This window comes from Halichoerus grypus, chromosome X, assembly GCF_964656455.1.
Source record: "Halichoerus grypus chromosome X, mHalGry1.hap1.1, whole genome shotgun sequence".
Lineage (NCBI taxonomy): Eukaryota > Metazoa > Chordata > Mammalia > Carnivora > Phocidae > Halichoerus > Halichoerus grypus.
Window position 1 is genome coordinate 87,204,472 of NC_135727.1, and position 16,907 is coordinate 87,221,378.

At 53.1% G+C, this 16,907-nt stretch overlaps 1 protein-coding gene across 4 annotated transcripts in view; it reads left to right on the forward strand.

Moving 5' to 3' along the window:
- LOC118553205 (IQ motif and SEC7 domain-containing protein 2) overlaps nt 1-16,907 on the forward strand; it is an 84,377-nt gene that overhangs the window by 61,610 nt on the left and 5,860 nt on the right. For all 4 annotated transcript variants that reach the window (XM_078063856.1, XM_078063857.1, XM_036120179.2 and 1 more), the window contains 9 exons: nt 3,791-4,052; nt 4,993-5,394; nt 7,204-8,099; nt 9,523-9,684; nt 10,160-10,282; nt 11,263-11,429; nt 13,878-14,017; nt 14,728-14,853; nt 16,749-16,848. In XM_078063856.1, the coding sequence (XP_077919982.1) occupies nt 3,791-4,052; nt 4,993-5,394; nt 7,204-8,099; nt 9,523-9,684; nt 10,160-10,282; nt 11,263-11,429; nt 13,878-14,017; nt 14,728-14,853; nt 16,749-16,848 (2,378 nt within the window). The remainder of the gene's footprint in view (nt 1-3,790; nt 4,053-4,992; nt 5,395-7,203; nt 8,100-9,522; nt 9,685-10,159; nt 10,283-11,262; nt 11,430-13,877; nt 14,018-14,727; nt 14,854-16,748; nt 16,849-16,907) is intronic.

Sequence of the window (16,907 nt, forward strand, 5' to 3'; positions counted from 1 at the left end):
CTGACAGCCTGACCCCCCTGCCACTCTTCCCTTGGCAACCAAAGTTGGGGGCCAGCTCCGAAGGGAAGAATTGCCAAGGAGTGGAGAACCAGGGGCAGCATGGAGCCAGAAGTGGCGAGAGGCAGCGAGATGTCATGAAAAAACAGCCTGGGCCCTGTGTTTGCATCCTGACTTTCTCACTTAATAGGCTGTGTGACCTTAAGCAAGTTTATATCACCTCTCTGAGCCTCCATGTCCTCATCTATAACACGGGCCTAATGGCGTCTTCCTCGATAAGTTTCAAGGATTCAATCAGCTCATTAATGCTGTTGCCCTAGGGATAGAGGTGACCATAGAGCCCTATGGCAGCAGAGGAAGGACCTGTAAGCCAACCCGTGTGGAGGGGGCAGGTAGGCATGGAAGGGCACACGTGAGCTAAATGTTGAAGGGTGAGCAGGAGGTAGCCAGGTTGAAGTCATGGGGCAGAAGGTATATGAATGAGGCAGGGGTCAGGTCAGGAGAGCCATCCACCGCTCTGCTGAGGTAGTTGGAGGTTATCCCCTGGGTGATGATTCCTATAAAGCCTAAGGTAGATCACGTCCCTCTTCTGCTCATCTCAATCAGAGCAAAAGCCGAAGTCTTTATCGCGGGCTCAATGTCCTTCACGATTTGGTCCCCGTTCCCCCTCTGATCTTATCTCCTCTCACTCTCCCCTCATTCACCCCGCTCCAGCAATACTGGCCTCCTTGCTGTTTCTCAAACATGCCGGGCATTGCTCTACCTCAGCGTCTTTGCACTGGCTCTACCTTCTGTCTGGACTCCTTTGGCCTCAGGTGACCCCAGAACTCACTCCCTCACTTCCGTCTGGGCTCAGCTTATATGCCATTTCTTCAAAAAGACCTTCCCTGACCGCCATGTTGAAAACAGCACCTTGGATCACTCTGCCGTATTTTCCTTCCTAGCACTTATCTCTACCTGAAATGATAGTGTATATTCACAGTCTGCCTCTCCCACTAGAATGTCACCTCCCCTAGGGAACACATCTTGTGTGTCTTGTTCACTATTATATACCCAGCACCCAGCACTGTGCCTGGCACATGGAAAATGCTCAACTGTTGCTCGTTGAGTGAGTTCTGAGGAGCTGTGGGAGGGTTCTAGTGGGAGAGTAAAATGGTCAGATCTGTACTTTGGAGGGCTCTCTCTGGCCGCAGGCTGGAGAATGGATAGGAAGAGGACACTGGCGGCGGAGGTCAAGGCTCAGGTGGGAGGATTTATTAGCACAGCCACCAGAGCTCATTCATTGACTCCTTCACTCCAGAAGCTTTTATCGAGCTACTCTGTTCCAGGCCTTGTGCTCGGTGCTGGCAACAGATTACCAAATTCTCTTCCTGTGCTGGGATTCTGGGAGTTATGAACACAAATAGCTGTCACGCTTTGCCAAAGCTAACCTGCACCATAAAAAGGACAGACATGTGCTGTGTGTGGGAGCTCTGAACAGGATCAGCAATAATTTCTGGCTGGAGGCGGGCTTCAGGAGGGCTTCTTAGTGGTGGCATATGACCTGAATCTTGATAGAAGTAGGGTGTGGGGGGATTTCTCAGATTGCAGATGGCAGAGATGATAGGGACTGCATTCCAGGTGGAAGGTACTGTATGAGCAGTTTGGGAGGTGGGAAGCAGAGGAATATTTGGGAGAAACAGGATATGGGCCAGGCTGGAGGGAAGGGTAGATGGGGTGGGGGGCTGGCAGCTCACCCTGCAGACTGGCTGAATGTTTAAGAGCGTGAGCTCTGGAGTCAGACTGCCTGGATTTGAATCCTGGCTCTAGCATTAGTAGCTGTGAGAGCATTGATAAGTTACTTACCCTCTCTGGGCCTCAGTTTCTGGATGTATAAAATGAAGATAAATCACAATACCTATCTCATAGGGTTGTTTTGAAGAGTAAACAGGTTACTAAACGTGAAGTGGTAAGAACAGTGCCTGACGTGCTAAGTGCTCTATAAGCATTAGCCATTGTATCTTTGAGAAGCCTCAAGTGCCAGAATGAGAAACTTGGGCTATCTCTTGTGGGCAGCGGGAGCTATGGATGGTTCATGAACAGAGGAGACAATTGGATCAAACCGGGGTTTGAGCTGTGTGCTGAGAGGGAGAGGTTTGAAAGATTGATGGGCGGGATCCTTCAGTCCTGAGGAGCATCTTAGATGCCTGGGTTGGTTGGGGAGGGGCTAGACTAGGTCTGACCCCCAAAGTGGGACTTCACAAGCCCCTGAGACCCAGGAGGAGAGAGGATTTGGGGTAGAGGGCAATTCCCCAGTCTGTTTCTGCCTTGCTCCTGGCAATGTTGGGAGGGTGGAGGATGAATGGTGGGCGGGGGGACGCCCCTCTAGGGTGGAGCTGAGCTCTACCCCTGCAGCCCAGGACCTGGCCTGATGGGTGGGTGCAGCCTCCCCCCTGCACCCAGCCCCCAGACCAAAGTGCTCTCCCACAAGGCTGGCAGGTCTTAAGCTTAAGTTCCTACACAGGTAGGGAGTTCCCCTATATCCAGCCCAGCTTGCCCTGCCCTGCGCCCTGGCCTCTGCTAAGTAGGGGTTGGGGAGTGGCCCCTTAAGCCTTTCCAGCCAAGAGCCCCCTCAACCATGTGCCTGCCCAAGCCAGACCATTCTCTGGGCTCCACCACACCCATTCCCCCCACAACCCCCATGCCTCACCCACCTGTCCCTTCCCTCCTGGCCCCCCCTCCTCCATTCTCCTCACCTCTGTGGCTCCTCACCTTGCCTGCTAGGCTCAGGGCGCCTGGGCGCTGTCGCCACCTGGGTTCCCTGGCAGCCTGGTTGCCATGGCACCATGGGAGCAGGTCTGGCGGAACAACAGCTCTGGGTAACCAGGGCAGGCAAGGCCCAGTGCCCCGCTCCTGCCAGTCTTCAACCTCAAGACTTTTGCCCCCCCCTCAGCTGAGCAGAGGAGGCCATGAGGAGAAAAAAGAAATTGCCCCGCAGGGCAGCTCTTTACCTGTGAGGATGTTGAATTGGAGGCGCCTCTCGCTGTCTTGGAGCCTGAGCCCTTGCAGCCAGGGAACCTGGGAACTGTCTAGGCCAGTGTCCAGGCAGCTGAGGGCAGGGGTGGGGCTATAGGGGGCAGGGCTTGGGAGGGGAGGGGTGAGTCTGGAGGCTCAGGATGCAGGAGTGGGCCCCAGGCCTGGGGTCAGGGCTGATCTGGGGTGGTGCTGGGGGATCAGGCTGGGAGGGAAACTGCAGCACACAGTGTTGGGGACAGAGCCATGACGGGCTGGAGCTGAGAGGGGAAGGGGACTGGGGGGGTGGGGGCTGTGAGGGAACTGGTCCATGAAGGAAGGAGGGTTTGGGGATGGAGTTGTTAGGGGCCAGGACTATTAGAAAAAGGGACTTGAGTGGACAAGACTAGAAGGAAACTGGTCTGGGGATAAGGCTGTGAGGGGACGTAGCCATGAAGGGACCAGGTGTGCGGGGTGAGTAGGAACGGGGACAAGCCTGTGAGAAGACCCAGCCTTGAGGTAAATGAGTCTAAGCAGCTGGAGCTGTGAGCAGTGGGGCGGAAGGGCACTGAGGGTAGGGCTGTGAAGACAAGGGGGCCTGAAGGGAAGGGACTGCAAAGGGCAGCTTGGAGGGGAAGGTAGAACTCCCCTCTGGCCTTTAAAAGTTGGGGTTCCTATGGCTGTGAGGAAGCTGGGGAGGATGGTGTTGTGGGAAGGGGATCTGGTCCACCCACGTTCAGTCTGGCTGAGCAGGCCCATCTCCCGGTCCCACATCCTGGCTCATCTTATCTCATCCCCACAGTGTGGAGGGTGATGCCCCAGGCAGTGACCTGAGCACAGCGGTTGATAGTCCTGGGAGCCAACCCCCCTACCGGCTGAGCCAGCTGCCCCCCACCAGCAGCCACATGGGGGGCCCCCCAGCTGGGGTGGGCCTTCCCTGGGCTCAGCGAGCTCGCCTCCAGCCAGCCAGTGTCGCCCTGAGGAAGCAGGAGGAGGAGGAGATAAAGCGCTCCAAGGCCCTATCGGACAGCTATGAACTCTCCACGGACCTGCAGGACAAGAAGGTGCAGAGGAGATGGCTCTGGCTGGGAATGGGAGCTGGGGGCGGGAATGGGGGTGCGAGAGAACCAAGGGAGGGATCGGGATGTGGCATTTGAGGGTGGTATCCAGGGAGGGATAAGGAGCCTAGAATGGGAGACTAGCTCTAAGATCCTTCACCCTACTGGGGATTCACCCACTCATTCACCACCCATCCGCTGAGTCTCCTGTTCACTCAACAAACATCGACTGAGCTCCAAGCCTGCACTGGAGACATAAAGATGAATGAGACCCGGACCCAGTCCTCCAAAAATCTGTCAAGTAGGAGAAACACACACATACCTTGACACTTTCAGAAGAGTGTGCTACAGTATATCACATATATCACACAAGATATCATTTAGCTTAAAAAAAAAAAAAGGTGGGGGGGCACAAAATACCATGTATAGAAAAAAAAAAAACCAAAAACCAAACCTGGAAGGACATATACCAAAATGTTAATGGTGGTTATTCCTAGGTATCGGGACTTCAGGCAAACCAATCTTCCTTCCTCTCTTTGTTCCTTCCTTCTTTCTTTCCCTCTCTCCCCACTCCCCCTCCCTTCCTCCCTCTCCATCTTCTTTCTCTCTCTTCCTCTTTCCTTTCCTCCTTCCGGCTCTCAATTTATTTCTTACTTTCTCTCCATTTTTGGCTTCTCTGGGTTTTTTTTCGAACTTTTTTTTTTTTTGAATAATGTACCTCTACTTCTTGTAAATAAGAAAGAAAACCACAACCCAGCCCCATGTGACAAGCACTATCGAAGATTACAGTGAGGACACCACACAGAGCCCAGCCTGGCATGTCCAGGCAGCTCTAGGCAGTTTGCTGTGACTGGGGGGGGTGGGCGGTGGTGTGGTTGAGGCCCAGGGAGATGAATGAGGCTGGCGTGAGTTTCTGACCTTGCTCCCCTCGACCCTCCCCTGCTAGGTGGAAATGCTGGAGAGGAAGTATGGGGGCTCCTTCCTGAGCCGCAGGGCTGCCAGGACCATCCAGACGGCCTTTCGCCAGTACCGCATGAACAAGAACTTTGAGCGGCTCCGCAGCTCAGCCTCAGAGAGCCGTATGTCCCGCCGCATCATCCTTTCCAACATGAGGATGCAGTTCTCCTTCGAAGAGTACGAGAAGGCACAGAACCCCGCGTACTTCGAGGGCAAGCCTGCCTCGCTGGACGAGGGCGCCATGGCTGGTGCTCGGAGCCACCGGCTCGAACGAGGGCTCCCCTACGGAGGCTCCTGTGGAGGGGGCATCGATGGTGGCGGAAGCTCCGTCACCACATCCGGAGAGTTTTCTAATGACATCACAGAGCTCGAGGACTCCTTCTCCAAACAGGTCAGCATCCCTGCAAAGGGCCTTTCCTCCCCAACCCCATCCCCATGCGCTGGCTACTCCTCCCGCTCTTTACCTATATTCCATACCAAAAGGAGTTGCCTGGCAAGCATTTGAGGAGGGGCTGTGAGATCGATGAGAAAGATTTGGCCAGAGGAAAGGATCAGATCGTTAAAACGAGCAAGTTAAAAATCTAGGTGTGCAGAACACATAAGAAAATTTACGTTCCCACTCTTTGGAACTTGATCCACTGTCAAGTTCAGGCCTAACTCACAGGTGATGAGCTCCTACTGTGTGCCAGGGGCTGGGTGTGCCTCATAACAGTCTGCAAGACCGGGGTGGGGGGGGTGATGGTGGTGGTGGTGTTTTCCCAGTTTTACAGAGAAGGAGACTGAGGCCCCAAGTCCCTGAGAGGCGAAGTGACTGCTCCAAACTGGAGTGGAACTCAGCTCTGTCTGGTTCCAAACTCTGTGCCCTTTCCCTTATACCACACTCCTAGGGACCAGGCTCTGTGCTGGGTACCGTGACGGAGACAGATGAGAGCCGTCCAGGGTCCTTGTTCTTAAGGACCTACGAGGCCAGTAGGAAATGGCAGACGTGTGTGCGTGGCTGTCTCCTGAAATAGTGTGCTCCGAGCCATGAGGAAGGATCAAGGGGAGAATGGGGGAGAGGGGATCACAGTCTGGTGCAGAAATTGAGGAACCAGGCCTGGGGCCAGCTATCAGTGCTGTCCACATCCGATGGAGAAGTACATTAGTTACATGTATTAGTTACATTGCTGTGTAACAAATGACCCCAAAATTCAGTAGCTTAAAACTGAATTTAAAGACTGAGCTTAAGCAAGAAACATGTATTACTTCATACAGTTTCTGAGGGCCAGGAACCTGGGAGTGGCTTGGCTGGTGGTTCTGGCTCAGGGTCTCTCATGAGGCTGCAATCAGGCTGTAGGGTGGGACCACAGTCTCTGAAGACTTGACTGGGGCTGATGGGTCTGCTTCCAAACTCACTCACTTGACTACTGGCACGAGGATTCAGGTCCTCACCCTGTGGGCATCTCCATAGCACTGCTCATGGTGTGGCTTCCCCCAGAGCAAGGGGTCTGAGAGAGAGAAAGAGAGAGAGAGCAAGAGCACGAGAGCAGAGTGAACAGGAGTGCTCATAACCTAATCTCGGAAGTGACATCCCATCCCTTCTGCCATATACTGTTGGTTCCACAGACCACGCCTGGGACAGTGTGGTACATAAGGGTGTAGATACCAAGAGGTAGGGATCATTAGAGACCAGTTTGGAGGCTGGATACCACAGAGAAGCCGAGTTACCAGCCATGGTTTGGATTCTCACATAATAAATATTATGCATTTTCTAAGACAGAACCAGACGGAGGGCTCTGGGAGCCCGGAGGAAGCCGAGATTTGGGTTTACCCTGGGGGATGGCAGAGGCAAGAAATACGGATTGAATCAAGGAGGAGGTGGCATTTGGCTTGGGTCTATAGGGACATGAAGGAGGTATTGAGATATCTGAGAAGCGAACTTGGCACCATTACCCAGCTCCTCTGAGCTCACAATGGCTCCCTGGGAGTTGTTTTATATACTGCAGAGAACCTGTGGAGGCGGGGGAGGGGACCCACTTCTTCTTGGCTGACCCATTAGGAAGATTCCCCCTTTTCCCCTCCCTCCCATCCTCCCTTTCTCCCTCCCTCCTCCCCTCCCTTTCCCCCTTCCTCATTACCCGCCTTGCACCATCCCACCCTCCTTCCCTTCATCTTTCCTTCCTTTCTCTCCCTTTCCCCCTTCCCCTTTCCGCCCACACAGGTAAAGTCTCTGGCTGAATCCATTGATGAGGCCCTGAACTGCCACCCATCAGGGCCCATGTCTGAGGAGCCAGGGTCAGCCCAACTGGAGAAGCGGGAGTCAAAGGAACAGCAGGAGGACAGCTCGGCCACATCCTTCAGTGATCTTCCCCTCTACTTGGATGACCCAGTTCCCCCACCATCCCCTGAGCGACTGCCCAGCACAGAGCCCCCACCCCAGGGCCGGCCCGAGTTCTGGGCACCAGCCCCTCTCCCGCCAGTTCCTCCACCAGTGCCACCAGGGACCCGGGAAGATGGTGCCCGTGAGGAAGGCACTCGCAGGGGTCCTGGGTGCTTGGAGTGCCGGGATTTCCGGCTGCGGGCTGCCCACCTTCCCCTGCTTACCATTGAGCCTCCTAGTGACAGCTCCGTGGACCTGAGCGACCGCTCAGATCGCGGCTCTGTCCACCGCCAGCTGGTGTATGAGGCTGATGGCTGCAGCCCCCATGGGACCCTGAAGCACAAGGGGCCACCGGGCAGGGCCCCGATCCCACACCGCCACTACCCAGCCCCGGAGGGCCCAGCCCCAGCCCCGCCAGGGCCCCTGCCCCCAGCCCCCAACAGTGGCACTGGGCCCAGTGGTGTGGCTGGGGGTCGGAGGTTGGGGAAGTGCGAGGCAGCAGGCGAGAACTCTGATGGTGGAGATAATGAGAGCCTCGAGAGCTCCAGCAATTCCAATGAGACCATCAACTGCAGCTCTGGCTCCTCCTCGAGGGACAGCCTGAGGGAGCCTCCAGCCACAGGCCTGTGCAAGCAGACTTACCAGCGGGAGACGCGGCACAGCTGGGACTCACCAGCCTTTAACAACGACGTGGTGCAGAGGCGGCATTACAGAATTGGCCTCAACCTGTTCAACAAGTACGTGCTCCCTACCCTGCCTCCTCAGCCCTCCCTCCCCTGCTAGGGGCGCTTGGACCGCGGCGGCTGAACTCCAAGCAGAGGCCCTGCTTCCGCCGTCTTGTTTTGTGGACGGGCTTTCTCCCTGGCCTTTCGGGGAAGAGGATGGGCAGCAGGGTGGCCGAAGAGAAAGCCCTCCCCACCACACACACACACACACACGCGCACGCACGTACGCACACACACCCCTACCTCTGTCAGAGGCAGCTCTAGGCCTAATACTGCCTCTGACTGGCTGTGGGACTTTGGGCAAGAAGATTCCTTCTCCCCAGTTCGCTGTCTATAGGGATGGGTTCTGAACCTTGGTTCCCCCACATCCACTTTATGGTGGGGAGGCGATGTGAGGTATCAAGAGCCCTGCCCCGAGTCACAGGAGCCCTGGACCCCTAAACCGACTTCGGCCAAACTCTGTGTGCAGCTCTGGGCAAGGTGTGTTCCTTCCTTGGGCTTCCATCTATTGATTAGCAGGGTGTGTATATTTGAGGTGCTGGGGGCCCAAGGTGGGGTGCTGCAGTAGTCCGTGACCATGACCGAGCTCTTTCTAGATGCCTGGTCTTGTGCCAGGTGCTTAGGAGCTGGGTGGAAGTGTGCCATTTGGTCAGAAAAGAATGAGAAAGCGAGTGGCCTATGTCTTCATAGTCTAGTAGACGCTGCCACCTGTATTTACTTCTCGAAATAGCTCAGGAAGGTGGCAAGTAGTGTCCCCATTTTATAGAGAAGGAACTCAGGCTTGGAGAAGTAAAAGGAGTTGTCCTGAGTCATACAACTGGTAAGTAATGGACTTGAGACTCCGGTGGCACCAAAGTCTCTTCCAAATTCCAGCCTCGTGGGGGGCCTCAGGCTCTGGGGTTCTGAATATGGGACAGTTCAGACCCAGATTTGGCCTCGTGGAAAGCAGGGCATATCTTGTTGGTTGAACCACCCACAGAGGCTGGGTAATACCTTGTCTGGGCTCAATGTGGGATGCAGACAAAGTAACCTCTTCGCTTTCCTGTTGAGAGGGTCTGTGACCCGGAAAGAAGGGCGTAGCCTGGAGCTCAGGCCTTTCTCCCAGGAGTCCTCTGTGCCTGCTGGGAGTATGGAAGGCCCTGGCATAGAGCAGCCTCTCATTAGATCTTAATTTTCTTTCCATCGTAGTGTGGCTCCCGGGCAGGAAGGAGTTGGGTTGAGGATACCTTGGAATTTGGAAGCTCTGTGAGAGTGGCTTCCTCTCCTTGGGCCTCAGTGTTCCCATCTGGGCCGTGAAGGGATTGGACCAAATTATATATTCAACTTCCTTGGTTCTCCGAGGCTACGGTTGGGCCCCAAATTAGTTCAAGCAGTGGGACAGACGGCCGAGTTCTTCTGAGGACAGTCATCTCATCTACCTCCCCTCTTTCTGCAGGAAGCCAGAGAAGGGCATCCAGTATCTGATTGAGCGGGGCTTCCTGTCAGACACACCGGTGGGAGTGGCTCACTTTATCCTGGAACGGAAAGGCCTGAGCCGGCAGATGATAGGGGAATTCCTAGGGAACCGGCAGAAGCAGTTCAACAGAGACGTGTTGGAGTGAGGACCCCAGGATGGGGAAGACTGGGCCAGGGATTCCTGGAAAACGAGGGCAGGAGGGAGGAAGTGGGCAGCTGGTCCTTTTCGCTCCGATAAACCTTACAAAACAGGATGAAGAGATCTTCCTGCTCCCATACCCCTGTATACTTCAAAAAGGTCTGATCTCTCTTAGCCCTATCCCTAAAGGTCTTCTGGGTGGCCCTGCTTGTCCTCTGACCCGCTTTGGGCCTCAGTTTTCCGAACTCTGAAAAGAGTGGGTCAATGGAAAGGACCCTTAGTAACATGTGTCTGGCCTTGATTTTTCTGGGGTGGATTCCATTTCAAACATTCCATCCTCGTAAGGATGCGAGGGCCATGGGTCCAGATTTTGGCAGTCTGGCCCTGGGGGCGTTTGTCCACTCGGGCAGGTCAGGGTAGGGCAGAGGTTTTTCTACAGAGGACTTGAGAGTGCCATACCTACTTCTTTGCTCCGCAGCTGTGTGGTGGATGAGATGGACTTCTCCTCCATGGATTTGGATGACGCACTCCGGAAGTTCCAATCCCACATCCGGGTTCAAGGCGAGGCCCAGAAAGTAGAGCGACTCATCGAAGCCTTTAGGTGTGCCTGTCTCCCACTCCCGAAGCTGCTTCCCTCCTTCCAGGGGGCCCTTCCCTCACCTCTCTGAGCCCCATACTTTCCTGACCAGAAAATGGCAATCGTAAGTCCTGTCTTGCCAGGCAGTTGTGCAGTTGTGCAGTTGTGAGGAACAGAGGTAGGGAGCCTAAAGCGTCCAGCTCGGCACCTGGGACGTGGGCGTCCAACAGGTGACAAGAGCAGCTACAGCTAGTGCTTGTCAACTACTCACCAGGTATCAGGTGCTGAGCTAGGCACTGTATACGATTATTTCGCCGAATACTCCCAACAACCCTACGAGGTAGGGGCTTTCATTATTATTCCCATGTTGCACGTAAGAAATCGGAAATTTAGAGAGGTTAAGTAACTTGCTCGGGGTCATACAGCAAGTAAGACGTGGAGCCAGGATTTGAACTCAGTTGTGTTTGCCTCCGTGACCCAACGCCCTTAGTTCTTCTCCTCTACTGTTCATGCTTTGGGGATCAGGCAGACCTGGATAGAAATCCTGGCTCCACCACGCTGGGGTAGGTAGCAGAGAAACAGAAGAATTGCCGAGAACCTGTTGCCCATAATGGCAGAAGGATTTGCCTTATAGTCAGAAAGATCTGGATTTTCATCTTGTCTTCACCATTTGCCAGCTCTATTACCTCGGGCAGGTTACCTCTTCTCTTTGGGCCTCATTACTTCCTCTGTAAAATGGGGCTGCTAATCGCTACCTTGCAGGATTGTGATAGGATTACATGACACAACGTACCTAAGTGCCCTAGCAGAGCTCCATAAAAGGTAGTGGTTGTGATTTTTACATGCTAGTCTTGGGGAAACCGAAGGAAGAGGACATGCCTGAAAGGCTTGGGAATATCTCTTGGGGGAGAGGGTTGGGGGCACCAGACTGGGTTGTGGGGGGAGGGATGGTGGGTAGGTGAAGATCACTGGTGCCTGACCTTGGCCCTGATCCTGCCCTGCAGCCAGCGGTACTGTGTGTGTAACCCAGCCCTCGTGCGCCAGTTCCGGAACCCAGACACCATCTTCATCCTTGCTTTTGCTATCATCCTCCTCAATACCGACATGTACAGTCCCAGCGTCAAGGCTGAACGCAAGATGAAACTAGATGACTTCATCAAGAACCTGAGAGGTGACCCGAGACCTCCCTATTGGCTTGTCCCGTCCTTCACCTGGGAAGGGAGAGTGGGCAGGGTGGGGGTGGGCTGGGGAAGGAGGGGGGAGACCACACAGGCTCCCTGGAAATGAGCCTGTGATGTTCTCTCATTTTCTGCCAAAGCTGCCACATTCCCCTATTAATTCACTCAAATATCGTTTGTCTGCTCATTCCTGCACCGAATACTGACCTAGTGGGTTCTGGGGTTATTACAGCAGTGAATGTGAGAGAGAAAAGCCCTGGTTCTTACAGAGCTTATACTAATCCACTCATTGACGCATCACTTTCTCTTTCCCACTCCTCTTTACTTATGCCCATAAAGGCTCATTTAATTATTCTCTGTACCCTTTCCTCCATCCATGCATTCACTTAGTCCCTTGACCAGCCAGCCAGCCAGCCAGCTGAGGCTGAGTGCCTCCCGTGTGCCCAGCCCTGTGATGGGCACTAAGGACACCATGGCCCCTGCCCCAAGAGAGCTCGGGGACAGTCTGTTTGTGGGACAGACTGACTTAGAGGACCAGATACCCAACACAAGAGAAAAAGTGAATCGTGATGTCAGACGGGCCAAAAGTGCAGTCAGAGCTCAGAGGAGGGAGATCCCACCTCCAACACACTTCCTGAAGGAAGTAGCATTTTCATTTTAAGGTGGGCCTTGAAGGCATGGATAATGTGACAGAACAGTAATAGAGGAGGCTTACCTAGCAGTAAGAATACAAAGGCACAGAGGTAGGAAAAGGTGTTGGGAGAACAGTCAGGATGGGAAGGTCAGTGAGAATCAATATGTGAGGGCCTTGAACACCGGGTGAAAGGTGTCACCTTGACGTTTTTTTCTTGGTTTATCGTATTGATGTCAAGCCCCGGCATCTCACCAAAGAGCAGCCTACGAAAAATGGCACAGGCGTTAGGATTATTTAAACAGAAATGAACGAGGGAAATGGAATTGAGGAAAAACAAACAGATGAGACAAATTGGCTGACCGGCAGGCTGTGCGTGGTTGCTGGGCTCAAGCTCTTTGGCAGCTGAGGTAAAAAGGCGGTGTGAGGAAGGATGTTCTCTTAGCACCTGTCCAAGGAGGAGGCGTGGCATTCCCAAAGGAGAAAACATTTTCTCTAGCAGGAGGGTTAGAGGGAAGAGTGAGTGGGTTTCACTCAGCAGACAGTCAGGAGTGGAGAAGGATGGTAGACTTGGGAGGAGGGAGTTAGATCAGAGGCCATCTGGAGCTGTCTCCCAGAATCCTGCTATTAGTCATTCATTCATTCATTCATTCATTTCACCCATCCTCTCTCCCTCCCTCCTCCTCTCTCTCTATGTATGTGTGTGTGTGCACACATTCGTATATGTGCGTGCGCATATGTGCGCACATATATATGTACATACATATGTGCTTACGTGTGTATATGTGTGCGTACATATATGTGTATATATGTATTGTGTGTGTGTGTTTGGAGAGGCGGTACCTCTCCAAATATATATACATATATACACATATACATATATACAAATATACATACGTACGCATACATGTATGTATGTACATGTATATGTATATATGTATTATATATGCGTGTTTCTTGCCCCTCCAATTATTAAATAAATAAGCAAACAAACAAACGAAATGAATACTTGCTCATACCCAGAAATTATGGAAATAGAGCAAACGAGAAAAAATTGTTTAATCATCCTGAATTCTGCCCCCTGTTGGCAACCGTGGTTGATATTTTGCTGTTTTCTAGTCTTTTTTTCCCTATGCGTATGTAACTTTTTATACAGTTAAGATCATGCCAGGAATGTAATTTATTACCCTGCTCTTCCCACTTACCTTGCTACAGGAATTTTCTCATGCTTTTTGTAAACATCAAGTTTTGAATAGCTGTGAATTATTTTAAGTGGATACACTCAGCTTTAGTTAATTATGCCTCTATTGTGAGAACTTAGGTTGTTTCGAAGTTTTCCTGTAAGTAGCACTCGTACCTGTATCTTTGCACATATTTCTGAGTAATTCCTTAGAGCAGATTCCTAGAAAAAGAATCACGGAATATTTAGGCTTTTGCCAAGTTACCTTCCGAAACAGTTATGTTAATATACGTGCCCACTTCCCTGCCCCCTTATGAACACTGGATATATCATTTAACATTATTTTTGCTAGTTAGAAAGGCAAAGCTATCTGATTATTTTCATCACAGTGTGCTCTGAGTTGCCTAGAAAAAAATCCCCACACTGGGAAAGAAAGCAACTTGCTATCCAGTTGCTTGGCAAAGGACGCCTTTTCTGGCCCAGTCCTCCTGACCAAGGGACTGAGGGTGCCCGCTCCCTCCAGTCCTAGCCATTGTTTGCACTCCTGCCTCAGTGTGGGGCATTGTGGAGAACCCCTGCCACCCACTCCCCACATCATGCAATATATCCCTGTGTCGCTCCCCTCCCCAGGGGTTGACAATGGTGAGGACATCCCCCGAGACCTCCTGGTGGGCATCTACCAGCGTATCCAGGGGCGTGAACTGCGAACCAATGATGACCATGTGTCCCAGGTGCAGGCCGTGGAGCGCATGATTGTGGGCAAGAAACCGGTGAGTGCCTTGGGAGGCTGCAGAGGGGACAGGGTTTGGGTCGGCTTCTGCCACTGAGTGGTAGGTAAGTCAGTACCCCTCTCTGAGCCCCAGACTCCCCCCTCTGATGGAGTGGGTGATAATACATTCCTCAGGGGTGGTGGTGCAGAGTGAGACCCTCCTGGGGGAATGAATCTAGCACACATCCTTCCCACCTGTGGTTTTGCCTCTCCATCCCAGGTGAGGAGCCAAGCTAATAGTTAGCTGATAACCAAAACCAAGAACACCCTCTGGTCTTGTAGTCAACAAACATTCACAGATGCCTTTCCACAGAGCCCAGCATTTCACTAGGGAGTAGGGACACAGATACGAATCAGACAGAGTCTCCATCCTTGGGGGCATTCACAGACTGGGAGTGGGGGTGTCAGCCCAATACGTCTGCCTTATCGTCAGTCTAAGGGAGCAGCAAGGAGGGAGAGGTCATTTTCAGTCACTAGAACTGGGGTTTGGAGGAAGAGTGGAATATGGAAGTGGGCAAGAAAGGTACACCAGACAGAGAGAGCTCTACGGACAAAGGCAAGCTGAGGCCTCCGTTGCTCAGACTCCTCGTGTCAGAGTGACAGTGATACAGATCAGAGGTAGACTTCCTCTTGAGGTTGAACGATAAGATGCCGGAGGCCCGAAGCTGGCGTGCTAGCCTTGCTGACACCTATTTCCCCATGCCTGCCTAGGTCTTGTCTCTTCCCCACCGTCGACTGGTTTGCTGCTGTCAACTCTACGAGGTGCCAGATCCAAACCGCCCCCAGCGGCTAGGGTTGCATCAGCGGGAAGTCTTCCTCTTCAACGATCTCCTTGTGGTATGGGCACTGGGGGGGGGGGGAACGAAGGGGAGGTGGTGAGCTTGGACCCTGGGTCCAGGGTGAACCATGTTAACGTTGGCGGGTGGGGGCGTGGTGGGTGAGGTGCTTTGCCATGGTATCTGCGCAGTCTCAGATAAGGCACAGGCCCCCTCTGCCCCTCTTTTCCCTCTCGGATCCATTTGGAGGTGGTGACAGTGGCACAGGGGCAGAAAATGTGAGGACCAGGGGAGTTGACAGACATACAACATGGGAAGCAGTAGGAAAAGTCCCTGTCCATCTCCGTAGCCCAGAGTGTTGGCTGGAAGGAGATGAACCTGTGACCCTGGGGTCACTCTGAAACCTTCGGGTGGTCAGGATGCTGGAAGTGAGTCTTAAAACCAAGCTCGTCACCACTGTAGACGTGCATCTTTTAGAGCTGGGACTCTTAAGGACCCTGCTGGTGGGAAGAGAATTTCAGGGTCTCCCGTCCAACCTCTTTCCCCGGGGCAAGAACCAGTTTCCTGCATGGCCCCCTGCTTGCATCACTGCGGAGACAGTTTCCTGGTTAGACAGCTCTGACTGATAGAAACTGTCTCCCAATGGGTTTCCTCTAACCATCTTCCCTGGGCCCTTGCAATCACAGAGAACAAGTGTTCTCCTGCTCTGAGACAGCTCCTCAGGGATTTGAGGACAGTGACCTGTCTCCCCACCACCACCCCACCCCCGTGGTCTTCTCTTCTTTAGAACAGGGTCTCTCAATCTCAACACTATTGACATTTGGGGCAGGATAACTCTTCTTTGTTGGGGGGGGCTATCCTGTGCATTGGAGGACAGCATCCCTGGTCTCGACCTCCTAGATACTAGAAGCACTCCTTCAACCAAAACTGTTTCCAGACGTTGCTAGATGTCCCCCGGGGTTCAAAGTCACCCCTAGTTGAGAATTGCCGCTTTAGATGAAGCCCCTCCGATGCCTTCTCTAAGCCTCAATTTCCTCCTCTGTGAAGTGGGGCTAATCCCTATCTCATGGGGTTGTCATGAGGATGGAGTTAAGAAGTCAGATGTGGAATAGCCTAACCCAGAGGAGTGCCTGGCCCACACAGGTGCTGAGTAAATGTCTCACCACCTGTCACGCACTGACGCCTGTGTGTGTCCAGCCCCATGCTAGGCACTGGGTTCACAGAGATGAGTGAGACTCAGTCCTTGCTCTTGGGAGCTCACAGTCTGAAGGACTAAAAAAAAAAAAAAAGCTCTGCATAACCGTGTGCTGTAACTGTCCTGAAATGAAATACTTTACTTTTGAACACCACTTGGAGACTGTCTGAGGTGTTCACAGCCTATGGTGGTCGAATCCAGAGCGCCCAAGTCCTTGATAAAGACCTTGGGCTATTGAGAGGAAGACTCGTTAACTCTAGACATGGGTTCATTGGCATTTGCCATTGTTTGCTGGGTTCTTTGGGGGGGGCGGGGGGGGCAAGAAACACGAAAACCAGACTCCTCTTGGCGCTCCCGGTCCAGCAGGGGGCGACCACACCCTCAGAGTGCTCACCTAAAGCCTCATGGTGAAAGGCACCGAAGCAGCACTCTGGAAGCTCCGAGAAGGGAGCGGGGTGGGGGAGTCCGTGTGAGGTGTTAGATAGAACGGGCTTTCTGGAGAGAACAGCATTCAGTTACTTCCTGTAAAAATCGTAAATGCCTGTTGTGCGTCGTCATTACATGAGGAACTTGCGTTTTCTCCCGTCTCTCCCGTTCTGCTCCTCAAGCTTCAGTTCTTCCCAACTCGTGGGTATGTGTGTTTGTGTGTTTATGTCTGCTAGTGGCGGTGGGAGGGGAGGGTGGCTATGAGAAATAGGTGTCATGTGGAAATTCCCCACCCCAAACCCTGCCTCTTGTCTTTTTCCCGCCCCCTGCCAAAGGTCACCAAAATTTTCCAGAAGAAGAAGATCTTGGTGACGTACAGCTTCCGTCAGTCCTTTCCTCTCGTGGAAATGCACATGCAGCTCTTCCAGAATTCATGTGAGTCCCTTCTTGGATCCCAGCATCCCAAAAGTCTATGCCATGGCCCCTGTGCTCCT